A 16,273-nucleotide genomic window follows, 5' to 3' on the forward strand; every position below is an offset into this window, starting at 1 on the left:
CTGTGCTTTTCCAGCAACACATTTCCAGCTCTGATCTCCAGCATCTGCAGACCTCACTTTCTCCTCACATATGGGATGGGTAGGCAACATTTGAAGAATTGAGTGTGTAGTGCTGGAAAAACACAGCAGGTCAGGCAGCATCCGAGGAGCAGGAAAATAGATGTTTCAGGCAAAAGCCCTTCATCAGGAATGAACAACTCTTGAAGAGTTGTTTGGAGACCTGACCAATTGGTCACACTGGTTTGACATCTTCAAGGATGGTTTGAGAGGACAAAAGAAGGAAAGAACAATTATAGTATTGCCTTTAATGACCTAAAGCTATTCCAAAGCTCTTCAGGTACAATAATGTACTTTTGAAAAGTAATCACTGTTTAAGTGTAGGGAAACTCAGCATTTTTCACACAAATGGCAAACTGTTTAATTATCCTTTTCGTGAGCTTGATTTCAATGACAACAACATGAAAACTATAGATTTTTTTTATTAATGAGCCATTCAGTTGTAAACAAATTCATTATTTAAATATTTAATCACATTTGATCATTAGATTCATCTATGCCACACGACTGCTCACAATGTTAGCGTCACATAAACAAACATATTTATTTAATGTTTTTCATGGCCACAGGAAATCCTGTAGTTCTTTAGAAGATTAAGACATAATCCAAGACTTTAACTGACACATCAGTGCAACATCTCGGCAACACAAAGGTTCCAATCGGCCCGTTCAGATAATTGCATAAAAAGCTCAGATTGTTCAAAGAATGATCCACATGTGATTGAATGAATATGCTTGCTCACACTCAAAGGTCGCTTAGTCTGGTGGGATGCATTCTGTAACAGCTACAATTGCTATTGTATCCACCTTACAAAAGGGGTCCCTTGTACAATGAAGTCCAAGAACCAGACAGCACTAGTGAGCAGCTAAAGACAGAAAGCAGAGTATATGGTGGGAATAACAGCAATGCCATGGAACAGGCACCCAAACAAATATCCTGGAGATATGAGTTTAAATCCCACCAAGGCAGCAGGTAGAATTTAAACCTAGTGAATGTATTGGAGTTTAATCTAGACTTATAATAGTTGACAATTACTGTTTATAAGAACCCAACTAATTCACTTCAAAGGGAAACAAATGTGCTGCCTTTACCTGATCTGGCCTACAAGTGGCTCTAGACCCATAGTAATGCAGTTAATTCAACCACCCGCTGGAAAGTTCAGTTCACAGACAATTAAGTAATACAGGTAAATCCTGGCCTTGCTGGTGACGCCCACACCCCTTGAAATTCTGAAAAAGCCGGTGCCTTCACTTCAAAGGTTCCCATGGCTACTGAGAATCTCAGATTGTTGAGATTCCCCAGCCTCCCTCTACTGGTGAAGCCAGTGATACATGAATCTTCCCGATGCCCAACTCTGGGTAAGGGGAGGAAGAGGTCAGAGAAAACTGATGGGCACAAACAAGAGATTTAAATTATATTTAAAAAGAAAGAATTACAATTGAATTTATTCCACGTGAAAAGGAATTGTGAAGAATGAGATTTAAACAAAGGCTGAGAGAGTGGTGCTGGAAAAGCACAGCAGGTCAGGCAGCATCCGAGGAGCAGGAGATTCAATGTTTCAGGCAAAAGCTCTTCATCAGGAATGACAGGCATTCCTGATGAAGGGCTTTTGCCCAAAACGTTGACTCTGCTGTTCCTCGGACGCTGCCTGACCTCCTGTGCTTTTCCAGCACCACACTCTCGACTCTGCTCTCCAGCATCTGCAGTCTTAACTTTCGCCTGTTTAAACAAAGGTGCCCGTTTTACATCTGCAAAACATTGGGGGCCGGATGTTAAGGCAGTGGGGAAGGGAAGGGGGTGGTGGAGGAGAGGAGGAAGGGTCACCAACCGCTGTATTAAAGAATCAGAAGTTAGTCCGGCTGCATTGGAGTCATTTAAACAGCCCTCACTAAAATAAATGGCCAGGAGCAGTACCCACTGCAGCGATTGCAGCCAACCCTGAAGGCTGCAGGTTACCTGGGAACCTGAACCTTAAAATGTTTCGATGGCAACTGAGGCTCAGCTGTGGGTGAGGGGTGAGAAATGCAGAAGGCTAGTGGGGTAAAGGATTGGGGGCCAATGGGGTGAGATTGATCCTCCCCTTTCCAGGCTGTGGGTGAAATCCAAACAACTGAAGGTACATACATCTTTTAAAATCTCTCTTGCCACTGGTGAAACAGCAACAGAGCCAGGCCAGGCAAGTGGGCAGCAGGAACAACATCCATAGCATGGCACTTTCCAAGCCACCCAATAAATTTCAGCCAAACCTGCCATTTTCCTTTAACTCAAAAAAAATGGAGAAAGTTGTGATGCTTCCAGTTTTTCTAAGGTGGGGAGTAGTGGAGAGAATATTGCTTCAATCACCATTTACTGCTGTCCTGATGAAGTTCAATGATATTTTCAACTCACAATTTAGACTAACCTTAACAATTTTTAAATAATTATTCAAAGTCTGCAATGGAAAGATTATTTTAAAAAAAAACAGAAAGTAATCCACCTTACAAAAGGGGTCCCTTGTACAATGAAGTCCAAGATCCAGACAGCACTAGCGAGCAGCTAAAGACAGAAAGCAGAGTATATGGTGGGAATAAAATCAGTACTACACATGGCCTGCAGACAGAGAGGTAGAAGAGGAGTGATGGTGTCATCAGGGGATGGGGTTCATTGGGGGAGCTACTTAAATGATGAAATGGGTCATTGCCCTTCTCCTCCCCCCTCTCAAATTTTGAATTAGTAACTACAAAACATTATGGGAAGATATCTTTTGAGATATGATTAGATTAGATTCCCTACAGTGTGGAAACAGGCCCTTCAACTCAACAAGTGACCACACCGATCCTCCGAAGAGTAACCCACCCAGACCCATTCCACTCTGACTAATGCACCTATTACTATGGACAATTTAGCATAGCCAATTTACCTGCCCTGCACATCTTTAGACTGTGGGAGGAAACCAGAGCACGCAGACATGGGGAGAATGTGCAAACTCATATAGTTTTAAAGTGTATAATTACTGAGGACTTTGTTAATGGGTATTTCCCAAAAGCAATTTATGTTAATAGCACATTCACACATGCAATTTTTTTTTTAACTCTAATGCCAAATGATGTTAGGAATCTCTAGCATTCATGGTGTACATAATTAGCATTAGTTAAAATCCTGGGTTCCAAAGTGGAAGAAGGATGGAATTTATACTCTGTTATGTGAAGCTCTGACCTGTGTTTTTGAATATTCAAAACAACCAAGTTCAAACAATATTTACAAAACATCATGGGATTTGAGTGAAATGAAGGTAATTTGGGAGATAATTACAAACACCTGTCTGATGTTTGTAATGAGATCATTAAAACTTTTGTTTGCTGACTTCAGTTTACAACTAGACAGGGGAGCCAGGAGTAGGTTTATGAAGAGGGAAGGACCCATAACAGCGAAGGAACTGTATTTCCAAGCAGTCAGGGTCGGGATAAGTGCCAACATGCTGAGAAGTCAGTGCAAAAAATTCCAGAAGCAGGAAGCCGAGGTTGAAGAGGGTAAGATACCCAAGTCTGTAAAACACATGAATTTAGGGAACGCATTATAAGTAACAGTAAGCTAGGTTAGCAGTTAGATTTAAGGGTCTTTGGCCCAACAAATATTTTCTGAAGAAAATGAGTGAATGAGTAGAAAATTGACTACTGGTGGAAACACCATCTCTATCCAGGCCTCTCAGTATCCTGTGAGTTTCAAATCAGATTCCTCCCTCATCCTTCTAAATTCCACCGAGTACAGACCCAGAGTCCTCAATCGTTCCTCATATGACAAACCCTTCATTCTCAGGATCATTCTTGTAAACCTCTTCTGAACCCATTTCAATACCAGCACATCCTTCCTTAAATACGGGACCTAAAACTGCTCACAATATTCTAAATGCAGTCTGACCAGTGCTTTACACAGCCTCAGCAGTGCGTCCCCATTCTTGTATTCTAGTCCTCTCAAAATGAATGTCAACATTGCACTTATCTTCCTAACCATCAAATTAACCTGCATGTTAAAGAAAGAAAATCCTGAACTAGAACTCCCAATGCCCTCAGTTCCTTCATCCAGATCATTAATATATAACGTGAATTGTCATGGTCTCAACACTGACCCCTGTGGAGCTCCACTAGTCATTGGTTCACATCCTGAGAAAGATCCTTTTATCCCTATTCCCTGCCTTCTGCAGCAATACTATGGCTTTGAGAGGTGTATTTTGGCCAGGTTTGTTTTTTGAAGAGAGGTGTTGAATCATAGGTACCCAGCTGGCTCTTCAAGTCAAAAAAAAAGTAAACAGCTTGTGAGGTCTTGGGATTTTTTTTGTTAGTTGGAACAATAAAAGCAGTACAAATGGATGGACCCAGGCTCCCACAGAACCAGCGTTTCAGTTTATCTTTTAGTAGCTTTTGTGTGGTTTTGATGTTGGTTGTAGAAGTTGCCATAACTCCCTCTCTACCAGAGTTTTCTCTTGATGTTATTTTCTCCTGGACTTGAGAAACATCACATGTGAGACAATCAATTTTAATGAATTTGCCTTTGCCAAGGGGGTGTTTATGGGCAGTTATTATACTGGAAAAGTTGCTGTTTAGTAACTAAATAATATCATTGTTAAGTTTTCCAATAGAGTTAGAGTTAATGTTACACCAATTCTTCTGCCTTTTGTTTGTGTTTTAACTCCAGTGTAAGAATAAGCTGTGTTTTGCTTACAGCCTGGTAGTGTGACCAGTCGAATTCCATCTGGAATGCTGCGCCTTACACTTGCCTGTAAGATAAAAGTTAGGGTCAAGGCTATCTTCTTGATATATCTTGAGGGGTTTTAGCCTGGTCCATAACACTTCTGCTACTCAGCCAACCTCATTTTAATGCCAGGACCTTGCCCCTAACACCATAGGGCCCTATCTAATTTAGCAGCCTTCTGTGCAGCACCTCACCAAAGGCCTTCTGGAAATCCTAATAGATCATATCCACTGATTCTCTTTAGCCTAAATTGGTCGAACAGATTTGTCAAGCTTGACCTCCCTAGTTTACCATGCCCTTCCAAGTACTCCACGATCTCATCCTGAATATTGGACTCAAAACTCTTACCAACAATCAACGTTAGGCTAACCAGTCTTCAGTTTCTTATCTTATGCCTCCCTCCCCTCTTAAACAGAGTGTTACATTTGCCATTTTCAAGTCATCTTGCACACTGCCTGACTCCAGTGATTCCTGAAAGTCACCATCAGTGCCTTTACAATCTCCTCAGCTATCTCCTTCCGAACTCGGAGGTGTCCATCTGGTCCGGATGAGTTATCCACCTTCTGACTTTTCAGTGTTCCCAGCATCAGTCCTTTAGTGATGGCCACTACACTCACCTCTGCCTCCAATTCCCATGTTGCTGGTGTCTTCCACTGCAAACAGATGCAAAGTATCTACTCAGCTCCTCTGCCATTCCTCTGTTCCCCATTTTCCAATGGTCCAATGTCCACTCTTGCGTCTATTACCTTTTAGATAGCTTAAAAAGCTTGCAATCTTATTTTATATATTACTAACTAGTTTACTCATATTTCAAATTCTTCCCCCACCCACTCCCATTGCTTTTTTCATTTATCCTTTCTAGATTTTAAAAAGGCTTTCTTAATCATCATCACATTGTATGTTTTTCCTTTTTTGCTGTCCCTGACTTCCCTTGTCAGCCATGGTTATCTTTTTGTCCCCTTAGCATGTTTCTTGTTCCTTGGGATGAATTTCTGCTGCGCCTCTCAAACTATCCCCAGAAACCCCTTGCCATTGCAGCTCCACTGTCTTCCCTTCCAATCGACTCTGGCTTGCTCCTCCCTCACATCTTTGTAGTTACCTTTACTCAATTGTAATACTGTTACATCCGATTCAATCCTCTCCCTCTCACCCTGAAGATTGAATTCTATCATATTATGGTCTCCACTCCTTCAGCTCGCTAATCAATTCTTGCCTGAACACATTACTAAATGTGGGTGGCACAGTGGTTAGCACTGCTGCCTCACAGCGCCAGAGACCCTGGTTCAATTCCCGCCTCAGGCGACTGACTGTGTGGAGTTTGCACATTCTCCCAGTGTCTGCGTGGGTTTCCTCCCACAGTCCAAAAATATGCAGGTTAGGTGAATTGGCCATGCTAAATTGCATGTAGTGTAAGGTGCAGGGGAATGGGTTTGGTTGGTTGCGCGTCAGTGTGGACTTGTTGGGCGGAAGGGCCTGCTTCCACACTAAGTAATCTAAATCCAGAATTGCTTGTTCCCTAAACGGGCTGTACCACAAGCTGCTCCAAAACAAATCACATCTCAGACGTTCCACAAATTCCTTTTCTTGAGATCCACCACCAACTTGATCTTCCTAGTTCATCTGCATACTGAAAGTCCCCGTGATTATTGTACTAGTGCCTTTCTTACACACCTCTTCTAGCTCCCAACTTATTTTCTTCCCCACATCCTGACTACTGCAAGGAAGCCTGTACACAACTTCCATCGTGGTCCTTTATCCTTGCAGTTTGTCAACTCCACCCACAGATATTTTATGCCTTCTGACTCAATTGCTTCTTGTTATTGATTTAATTTCATGTGTTACAAACAAGGCAACTCCACCCCTTCTGGCCATCTGCCTGTCCTTTCAGAAGGATGTGAATCCTTGGATATTTAATTCCCAAGCCCTGATCCCCTTGCAGCCGCATCTGTGATACTCATATTATAGCCGCCAATTTCACTCTGCGTTTTAAGCTCATGTACCTTGTTTTGCATACTGTGTGCATGTAATTACAATACATTCATCCTGCGTTAACTGTCCCCACCCCCTTCTCATAGATGTCCCCTTATCTGCTGTGTCTGAAGCTAGATTGCTAACCTTTTCCATATTCCTTGTGGAAACTTTAACCTCTGGTGAGCACCCACCACTAATTGTTTCAGTTGCATGGAAAATTTATGGAAACATCCACCACCATTCCTCCCAACCCCCACTATTTAGTTTACAGTCCTATCCACAGCCTGTTATTATTATTTTTGACACTTGATGAACATTATTGTGTTCTTAAGATTGTTATTAAATATGCTGGCCTCTGCAGCAGACAAATACTATCAGTCTCCCACAGCCTGCTGTTTCTTAATCAGAGGTTTACCTCCCCCAGTATAGATCTATTAATTTCGCAGAGATTTAAAAATTATACAGGTTTATAAAATCATGACAATCACCTGATGAAGGAGCGTCGCTGCGAAAGCTAGTGTGCTTCCAATTAAACCTGTTGGACTATAACCTGGTGTTGTGTGATTTTTAACTTTGTACACCCCAGTCCAACACTGACATCTCCGAATTATAAAATCATGAGCAGCATGGAAGGGGTAATCATACAAGGTTTTTCCATCGGGTGGGGGAGTCCAAAGCTAGAGGGCACAGGTTTAAGATAAGAGGCAAAAGATTTAAGAGAAACCGAAGGAGCAACGTTTTCACGCAGAAGTTGGTGTGTGTATGGAATGAGCTGCCAGAGGAAGTGGAAGCTGGTACAATTACACCATTTAAAGTCATCTGGATGGGTATATGAATAGGAAGGGTTTAGAGGGATATGGGCCAAATGCTGACAAATGGGACAAGATTAATTAATCTGGTCAGCATGGACAAGTTGGACTGAAGGGTATGTTTCCAAGTTGTACGTCTCGAAGATTCTAAGACTCAGATCTTAGTGGCTTCTATATATCACTGTCAGACAGAACTTGTTACCAGGATCACAGGAGAATTGCAGATAGACTACACCAACATAATTTGGTCACCAACGAATGCAGTTAAAATCTGAAGATTATAGGCTGAAATGTTCCTCTAGAACTACAGCACAAAGTAGGGAGATTTTCCAGGAATATTGCATTGCCTGAAGTGGTATTCTTCAAAATGAGACACTTAAATCAAAGCCACCTCTTCTAGTCATATAGTTTTACAACCCCACCAACAAAGGTCTAGTTTTTTGGCAGGGGTGCAAGAGGAAGTGAAGAGATACGCAGACAGTCAGAGTGCTGGAAAATGTAACAATTCAGAGAGATGGAGAAAGGAAAATATGTGCAAAGGACACTATATAAATGCACAAGTTTCTTTCCTAGATGTTATTTCAACAAAATCATAACACTATACACCATTTTGACAAAATAGGCTTGAGATTTTATTATAGTTAAAACAATTGTACTAATCTGACTGGAGATAAACTTTTAAAATAAGACATTTTAGGATTCAAGTTAAGAAAATCTCTCCATCAGAACTCCTTCAAAAAAATAATTATAATCCATTTTCAACTGAGAGAAAACACAAACCTGAATGCATTTTAGTTTCTCTGTCAGCAAATGCACTACACGGAGCATTAACAAACAAAGTGAAACAGGGTGAAACAAGGGCTGTGCTGCCTTAGCCAAATCATAGCTGAGGCAACAAGACGGCCTGGAAATCTGAGTATAACGTATTTGTATAGAACTCCAGGAGTTTCCAGTCTTGATGAGCAAATTCTGCTGGCAAATGTTTGTGCCCAAGTGTCTTCTAAGGACAGATCAGGCAACACTGTGCCCTTTATGGTTCAGTAATCTGTCAGTCAATTTCTTCCAAACTCAGGAGTAGAATGTCCCTCTGGGTATGGTACTGAAAAAGGTGGTGTCCATAATACATATTATATTTCAAAGAAAATGTAATTTTTTCCAGGGAGGAGGGAGGGTAAGATTGCAAAAAGGATACAACTTGACATTGGATGCTAATGCTGAGACTCCCCCCTTCATAGTGCATTCTCCAATATGAAAAAAAGGAACAAACAGGAATCCTTCACTCAAGTTGAACACAATTTATAAACATGGTCTAAGACTGGATAGAATCTGGCAAAAATAAATCTAAAATTTACAGATCTTATGCACAAAGAGAATTCCAAAACCAGTTCAACAATCAACAAATTTAAACAAAAAAAAGTGTCCAAAAGTGAGAGTTTATGAACATTAAGATTGGATGTTTAAGGCCCATGTTCCACTCAAGGTAGTAAAAGACATACTCAAATACAATATTCATTTTATTTTACAGATACCACACTCCGATTGCAATTATTAACATAGTAGAATAAACAACAGCACATTCCCGAAATAATAAGTGGGACAGTATGAAAAGGCAGCAGGATGACAGGGAGCAGACAGGAAGCGAAAATGAATCATTACCTCAAGCAGTTGAAGTCTATGATCTGAACCACCACACACCTCCCCAGCCAACCCTGATGAAATTTAGGATCTGACATCACATTCTGACCTCAAAAAGAAAAATATACATTGACTACTTGAAACAACAGGTTAATTTATTCAGACCTCTAGCTGTTCTCACTCCCTGTCCACTCCAATAGCTAGTAGGTTTTGTTGCTGTTCATGCACAAATACTATGGCTGCTAATTTATGGTCCAGGCACAACTGCAGCATGTTTATCAATTATCAAAGCATCTGATTACAGGAAATAAATCAATAACAGAATTTTAATTTGGGGACACTTTCCTGCAGTATTTATAACTTTTCACAAAAGTATAAATTACAAAGCAAGTCTAAAAATAATTCTAACTGGCTCAAGAATTCTAACTGGTCCAAAACAAAATGGCCACAGATCTTGTTGTTTTGTCTTTGGAACATTTCATTGCTCTGTGCCAAGGTTACAGCACCCTGTCTGCAGTGCATCAGAAGACAGTGGTGCAGGAAGCAGGTTTAGACGACACCAGAAACAAGACATTTCTGATCATTTTAACCAGGAGCTTTAAAACAAATGGAAAACACATAAGTATTTAAAAATTTGAAGGAAAGAATGCACTAGACAAGCAACAGTATCCAAAACAAATTTTAATATTTGAGCCAAAGCATAGATTCAGATGAAGGTCCCCATGTGATTTCTTCCTATTAGAATACCAACCACACTACCATCGCACTACAGCTTTCAACATCAAGCAGTTAAGGTCAAAAGATTATTCTGAAAAAGTAGCTCTTCATCAACTGGCAACCTTGTCCAACTCTGAGAAAGAACATCTCTGGGATGATCAATCATGTTCTGATGAACAAACCCATCTGAAACATTAATTCACCCCTGTCAGATGCTGATCAGCTTACCATGCACTGAGGATTGGTTGCCACCTTGCAATGTATGGTAAAAATGTGTAACATGTAGCAAACCCAGTGTCATTAGCAATGCCATAAGCTAATGCACTAATCAGTGCAGATAGAAATAAATGGATGGTGTCAGTGATTTTAAAGTCAGTGAAAAACTTGCTTTCCCAAAAGTAGTCATACCCTCAGCCAACTGGCAATAAAACTCAGTAAGTGTCCACATTGAGGTCAGTTTCAGTTCAGTTTTAGCACAAGGTCAAAAATATTGCACATGTCCAGTTAATTGTATTATTCATTGTTTAATTACAATGCAAATGTTGACACTGCCTTACCAATTCTGGCTACACATACATCACCTGAAACCTAAATCCATCAGAATAATTCTCAGCAGCTCCCTTACCATTGAGCACAGATACTTGTGCAGGGAAAACACTGGAACTGAAGAGGGAGGGGAGTGCACTAGCTTTCAGAGATGGGCAGAGTGAGGGAAAGGACACACAAAGCTACCCTCCTGACAAGCTTAGATACTTAAAGCTAAAAGTTCTAAGTGAGGTGGAAGTGGCAGCGAGGTTTTGGGGGTGGGGGTCCACAAAATTTAACAACTGCAATTTTTACAGTTAAAACTGTCATGCCTAATGCTTATAAAAGTAATGGTTCAAAAAGAATGGGATTAGTGAGATTTCCCTAACTTCACTATCTATTCCATTATTCTTTAACAAATCCAAAGGAAAAATGAACTTCATTAAACCAACACAATATAAAAGCACAGAAGATCGGCAAAGTCAATAAGCATATCAGAATATGCAAAGGCCATTGCACATGGCCCCAAATTGAAACAGTCCAAACATCCTTCAACATCAAACATATTAGAATTACATATTTCTAAGGAAGCAGTTCACTGGAAAGACTGGGAGACTATTGAGCAGAAACCCTCTTTCCTTACCCCAAAATCAAATAAAGCTTCATTTATCTTTGAATATTCCATTAATTTCAAACAATTGCAGCTAATTGGTCTCTGTACAATTTAAAATATGGTCTTAGATTTCTGGTTTGCCCAGGTTTAAAATAAAAAAAACATCATTAAAATAAGCAGCAATGAGATGGCACCAAAGTTTCAGTTACTACTATCATAGAATCCCTACAGTGTGGAAACAGGCCCTTTGGTCCAACAAGTCCACACCGACCCTCCGAAGAGTAACCCTCGCAGATCCATTCTGCTACCCTACTACTTTACATTTACCCCTGACTAATGCACCTAACCTACACATCCCTGAACATGATGGGCAATTTAGTATGGCCAATTCACTTAACCTGCACATCTTTGGACCTTGATAGGAAACCGGAGCACCCGGAGGAAACTCACACTGACACGTGGAGAATGTGCAAACTCCACACAGACAGTCGCCCAAGTCTGGAATCGAACCCAGGTCCCTGGTGCTGAGAGGCAGCAGTGCTAACCACTGAGCCACCATACCATGAGCCACAATCCTGAGTATATACCACTGTGCAGTCCATCCTTCTGGTCCTTCAACTGATACCAAAACAAAACACAGTTGTGCTCAATTCAGGTAAAATTACACATAATTTGCCAGAAATTTATATTTTTCCTCAAATCTGACAGTTGCAGGAACAAAAAAGGTACTATTGTTCTTTCTTTTCTTTCATATATATTCTGTAAACTTTGTGCTTAAAATGAGCAATATTGGTTTTCAGGCATGCAAGACTTTTCCAAGTCTTCACAATCAAACAATTATAGATACAACTGCTAGATACAAAGCTTCCTCTTCTCAAGTTATTTTTCCATCTCAAAAACTTTTTTATTGCACTAATTTTACATTTCACCAAGAGAACCACTACTTCATTATCTGCCTCCAAAATGTGATCAAGTTAATGCTGAATTATCTACCTCTTTTATGCGAGTGAGACAGGAGCATTCAATAGTTTTTTGCCATGAGCAACAATCCTGAGTGGTAATTCATCTTAATAGTTACAGCTTGAAGAATATAAAAGTTAAGACAACATACACACAAATTCACAGTTCTCCTAATGCTGAATGGGTAAAGGAACCATCTGTTGTCAAACTAAAAACAGAACAGGAAGTTTCAAATGTAATCACTGCTTTTGTCTAAGTCTGACTGGCGAGGCTCAGGTTGGAAAGAGTCATTGAGGGACCATATTCTTGATTAAACAAAAATAATTGGATGGTGAAAAATCTTGCAACATATTTAAAAACTGGACCAGTTAGTTAGTTAGTTACCTTGCACAGAATTTCTCCAGTTAATCAAAACTACATTACCACACAGAGCAGAGTGTGAACTGGCTACCATAGGGAGCTAGTAAAACCTGGAACTGAAATATACATTTTGCATTGCAAGATGGGAGAACTCAGCAAGATAAGAGGAATACAGACAAGCAACACCGAATCACATACAATCAGCACACAAACAAATAGCAAGGCTCTCTCTTCACATGGTGATAAAGTATTTAAAATGGTTAAAGTTCAAAATTAGAAAAGGACAATTTGAATTTATTAAAAACTGTTGGATTCAGCTTACTACTTCCTTAAACAAAAAACACTTCAGACCTGGTTTAAACTTATTTGTCCACATTTTGTTTTAGCTTTACTGGTACAGATCAAAAAAAGAGTGTCCTCATCTACAGGACCCACAGCCCCCATGCCTCTGACTAAATGTTAGAGCCATTTCAAATTAAAAATCAGTGGCTGATTTTGGAGATCCTGTGCAGGTTTAATAAATAAAGGGGGAATGACCAGACCAAATAAGACAGGCGGAATAAAAAAAGCAACAATTTTAATCTCAATGATCAAGTCCCTAACAACCCTTTGTTCACAAAGCCAAGAAATGCTCTACTTGCTGGAGGATTTCTGAATTGATCCAGACAGAATTTTCTAAATTGTACATACTGCAACTCATTTTTCATCATTTTATTTAATTAGAAAAAGGACAAGAACTGTGCGATGGTTTAACAGAATTGAACCAGTCATAATGGAATGTCATAGGCAGCATGCCAGGTCTGTGCCAAATTAGTTAACCTTTGACAGGCATTTTTTTTTTGGATTCAGCTTCCATTGTTTTGAGGATGTGAGAGAGCTGAGGAAGAGAAAACACAGGCAGAGGTTCTATGCTGAATTACTACTTGGCAACTTGAGCTAAGTGGAAACTACATCTGAGCACGTGCTACGTGCAACATCCCTCCAGAGCCCAGCCAGTATGCATCTAGATAGTAACCTGGGCAAGATACTGCCACTTGTACCATATCCTGGCAGAGATCAGCTCCAATAGAGGGGAAAAAAGGAGAGACAATAAATGGATTAGTGTGCTGGAATTTGACATTTGAGTTGCCGTTCATCCAAATAGGATTCAGGAAAAAAGGACATGGTTTCATTTAATCAGCATGAACAGTTGGTTTAAATTACTGGATGTCAGCCTTTTCTCCTGAATTTTTTTTTAAAAAATGTTAAACATTTATAAGCTGAGCTTTCGCATTGACCTCAAGGTTTCCTTTATAAATCAAAGGCCACACAGTTCCTGACCAAAAATTACAAATGTTTTTGGGAGTAAACTTATAAAAACCCTATAGTTGTGTTATATGATCTGTTAATACAAGCAAAGGAAATTCACATGAGAAAATCATACATCCTATACCATCAAATCAAAGAAACCAATAGCTGGTAGAATGTAGGGAATGGATGGATCTAATCCATTTTGATTCAAATGAATGTGATTACAGTGTTAAAGTTCAGGAGAACAGACCATCTTAGTATCTCTTCTGCCCGGATCCCACACCAATTACTGCTGGTTAATGATCATTACCCTGTAGAAACAGCAACCTAAAAAGTTATCAAAATCACAGTGATTAGCTAATTTATTGCTGAGAAGAGTGCAAGAAAGGTAGACAGTGTAAGTGTTAAACCTTATAATCCAACTCTGCATTCATTTTGGTGTACATCTCATAGATTGCGTCAATAGTCACAGTGAAGTTGACTAAAAATTGCCTGATTTTCTCTACACATTCTTCTTCTTTCACCTCTCTGCCCTTCGACAGGGCCTTCATAAAGTCTGATTTAGATGGAGCTGCATAAACTGCAACCTGCAAAAGGAAAAGAAATGGTTAGGCCACATGCTGCAGTCAATACTTCAAAATCTTAACACATCCCAATTGCCCTTGACTCCAAATGGTCATCCGCATTGGGTAGGGCTAGCCATGAATTGCATTAGTAATTCCATACTCTTTAGTTAAGGGAAAAATTTAAAAAGTTTAGGCAGTTATTTCAAACTGTATGTTTGAACCAGGACTATTGCAACTCTGTTGAAAACTTGCTACTTGAAACAATTACGATGGAACAGAATTTCCTGATTGTCCCGTCCACCTTGAAAAGGTGCTGAGATAAAAGGGTGATCCCTTAGATCTACCTAGAAGCCAGCAGAAAAACGGTCAGTCTGTATGCATGAATCCACAAAAGATTAATCCAAAAGCCAATTTATGCATTTTCACTTCCTGGAAATGGTGGTCAAATATAGTTGCAGCATGTCTAAGTACTTGCAAAATAATGAAGAGTGAATGCAAAAAACACTCACAGTAAAAAGTCTTTGTACAAACCAGCTGTGGTACTTCTTCAAGGTCAACTCATATGCTTTTGTGGCATTGACTCGAATGAAGTTTGGGTTTGATTCATCCCGCTCCCCATCTGCGATGCTTTGCAGCATAACTTGTATGAACTTCAAACCCCTGCAAAAATAGATAGAAAACAATTCACAAAGCGAAACCAGTGCCCCTCTGGATCTCTATGGAAGTCAAAAGATCACTCATTTTCAAATGTGAATCTAGTTGTCAGTTACATTATATGACTGTACAATGCTCAGCACAATTTGCAACTCCTCAGATATTGAAGCAGTCCATGTTCAAATGCAACAAGATCTGGACAATATTCAGGCTTGGGCTGACAAATAGCAAGTAACGTTTGTCCCACACAAACACCAATCAATGACCATTGCCAATAAGAGACAATATGGATATAAGTTTACTCGCTGAGCTAAAAGGTTGGTTTTCAGACATTTGGTCACCATACTCGGTAACATCATCAGCGAGCCTCCAGTAAGTCACTGGTGGTATGGCCCACATCTTATTTAAGGGTTTAGGTTTCCTTGGGCTGGTGATGTCATTTCCTGTTCTTTTTCTCGGGGGTTGGTAAATGGGATCCAAGTCAATGTGGTTATTGATAGAACTCTGGTTGGAGTGCCATACTCCTAGGAATTCTGGCGTGTCCATTTGGCTTGTCCTAGGATGGATATGTTGTCCTAGTCGAAGTGGTGTCCTTTATCCACACAGAAGCATGGATTTAAAAAAAAATCTATCTGACTGACCCTTAAGAGACACAGAAAAAGCCGTCTTAGAAAGAGAATTAAATTACAACTTCCAGGATGCGGACAAGAAAGATTTATTCACTGCATTAGAAACAACACTGAAAGACAATGAGCTCACAAGACGAAACCCAGCAAACCATCAGGAGATAGTCGCACCAACATTAAGCAGGAAAAAAGGAAGGCAGTACGCTCAATACGCAAAAGGAAAACACGAGAAGGACTAAAAAAAAGATAAAAATATTGTTATCTTTCCTGCAGGCAAAGGATGCTTGACAATCATTTTAAATCAAAAGAGACTACTTTGAGAAAGCAGATGCACTGCTTGCAGATACCAACAAGAGGCGATAGAACTGACCCCACAACGAGGGAATCGAATACACAGCCCTACTCAAAAAAACTTCAGAAATCTGGAGAAATAAATAAGACTGACTTCCAAAAACTGAAACCAGACAGGTCCAACACACCATGCTTCTACAGATTACCCAAAATTCTGAGCCCCCCTCAGACTCATAGTCTCGCTACCCTGAAGACCAAAGACACCAGATAGAAGAGGATGAAACAATGGTCTCCTTTGATGTAACAGACCTATTTATGAATATCAACCTGGCCAAGGAAATACTGACTACACTATTGGAAGAACCAAAGACAAATACACCAACCACCAATGTCTTCAGCAAGGACAATAATCGGGAAAGGTAATGGACCTATGCCTTACCACCCACTTCACCTTCAACAAACCAAAGGAAC

The 16,273-nt window shown here is 40.1% G+C and overlaps 1 protein-coding gene across 1 annotated transcript in view; it reads right to left on the bottom strand.

The window, feature by feature from the left end:
• Nucleotides 1-16,273, bottom strand: part of LOC122562564 (transient receptor potential cation channel subfamily V member 4-like) — a 168,512-nt gene that overhangs the window by 131,093 nt on the left and 21,146 nt on the right. The window contains exons 4-5 of the mRNA XM_043715497.1: nt 14,741-14,891; nt 14,076-14,252 (exon numbers count right to left, since the gene is read on the bottom strand). Coding sequence (XP_043571432.1) covers nt 14,076-14,252; nt 14,741-14,891 — 328 coding nt within the window. The remainder of the gene's footprint in view (nt 1-14,075; nt 14,253-14,740; nt 14,892-16,273) is intronic.

The sequence above is a fragment of the Chiloscyllium plagiosum genome, chromosome 25 (genome assembly GCF_004010195.1).
Source record: "Chiloscyllium plagiosum isolate BGI_BamShark_2017 chromosome 25, ASM401019v2, whole genome shotgun sequence".
NCBI classification, from domain to species: domain Eukaryota; kingdom Metazoa; phylum Chordata; class Chondrichthyes; order Orectolobiformes; family Hemiscylliidae; genus Chiloscyllium; species Chiloscyllium plagiosum.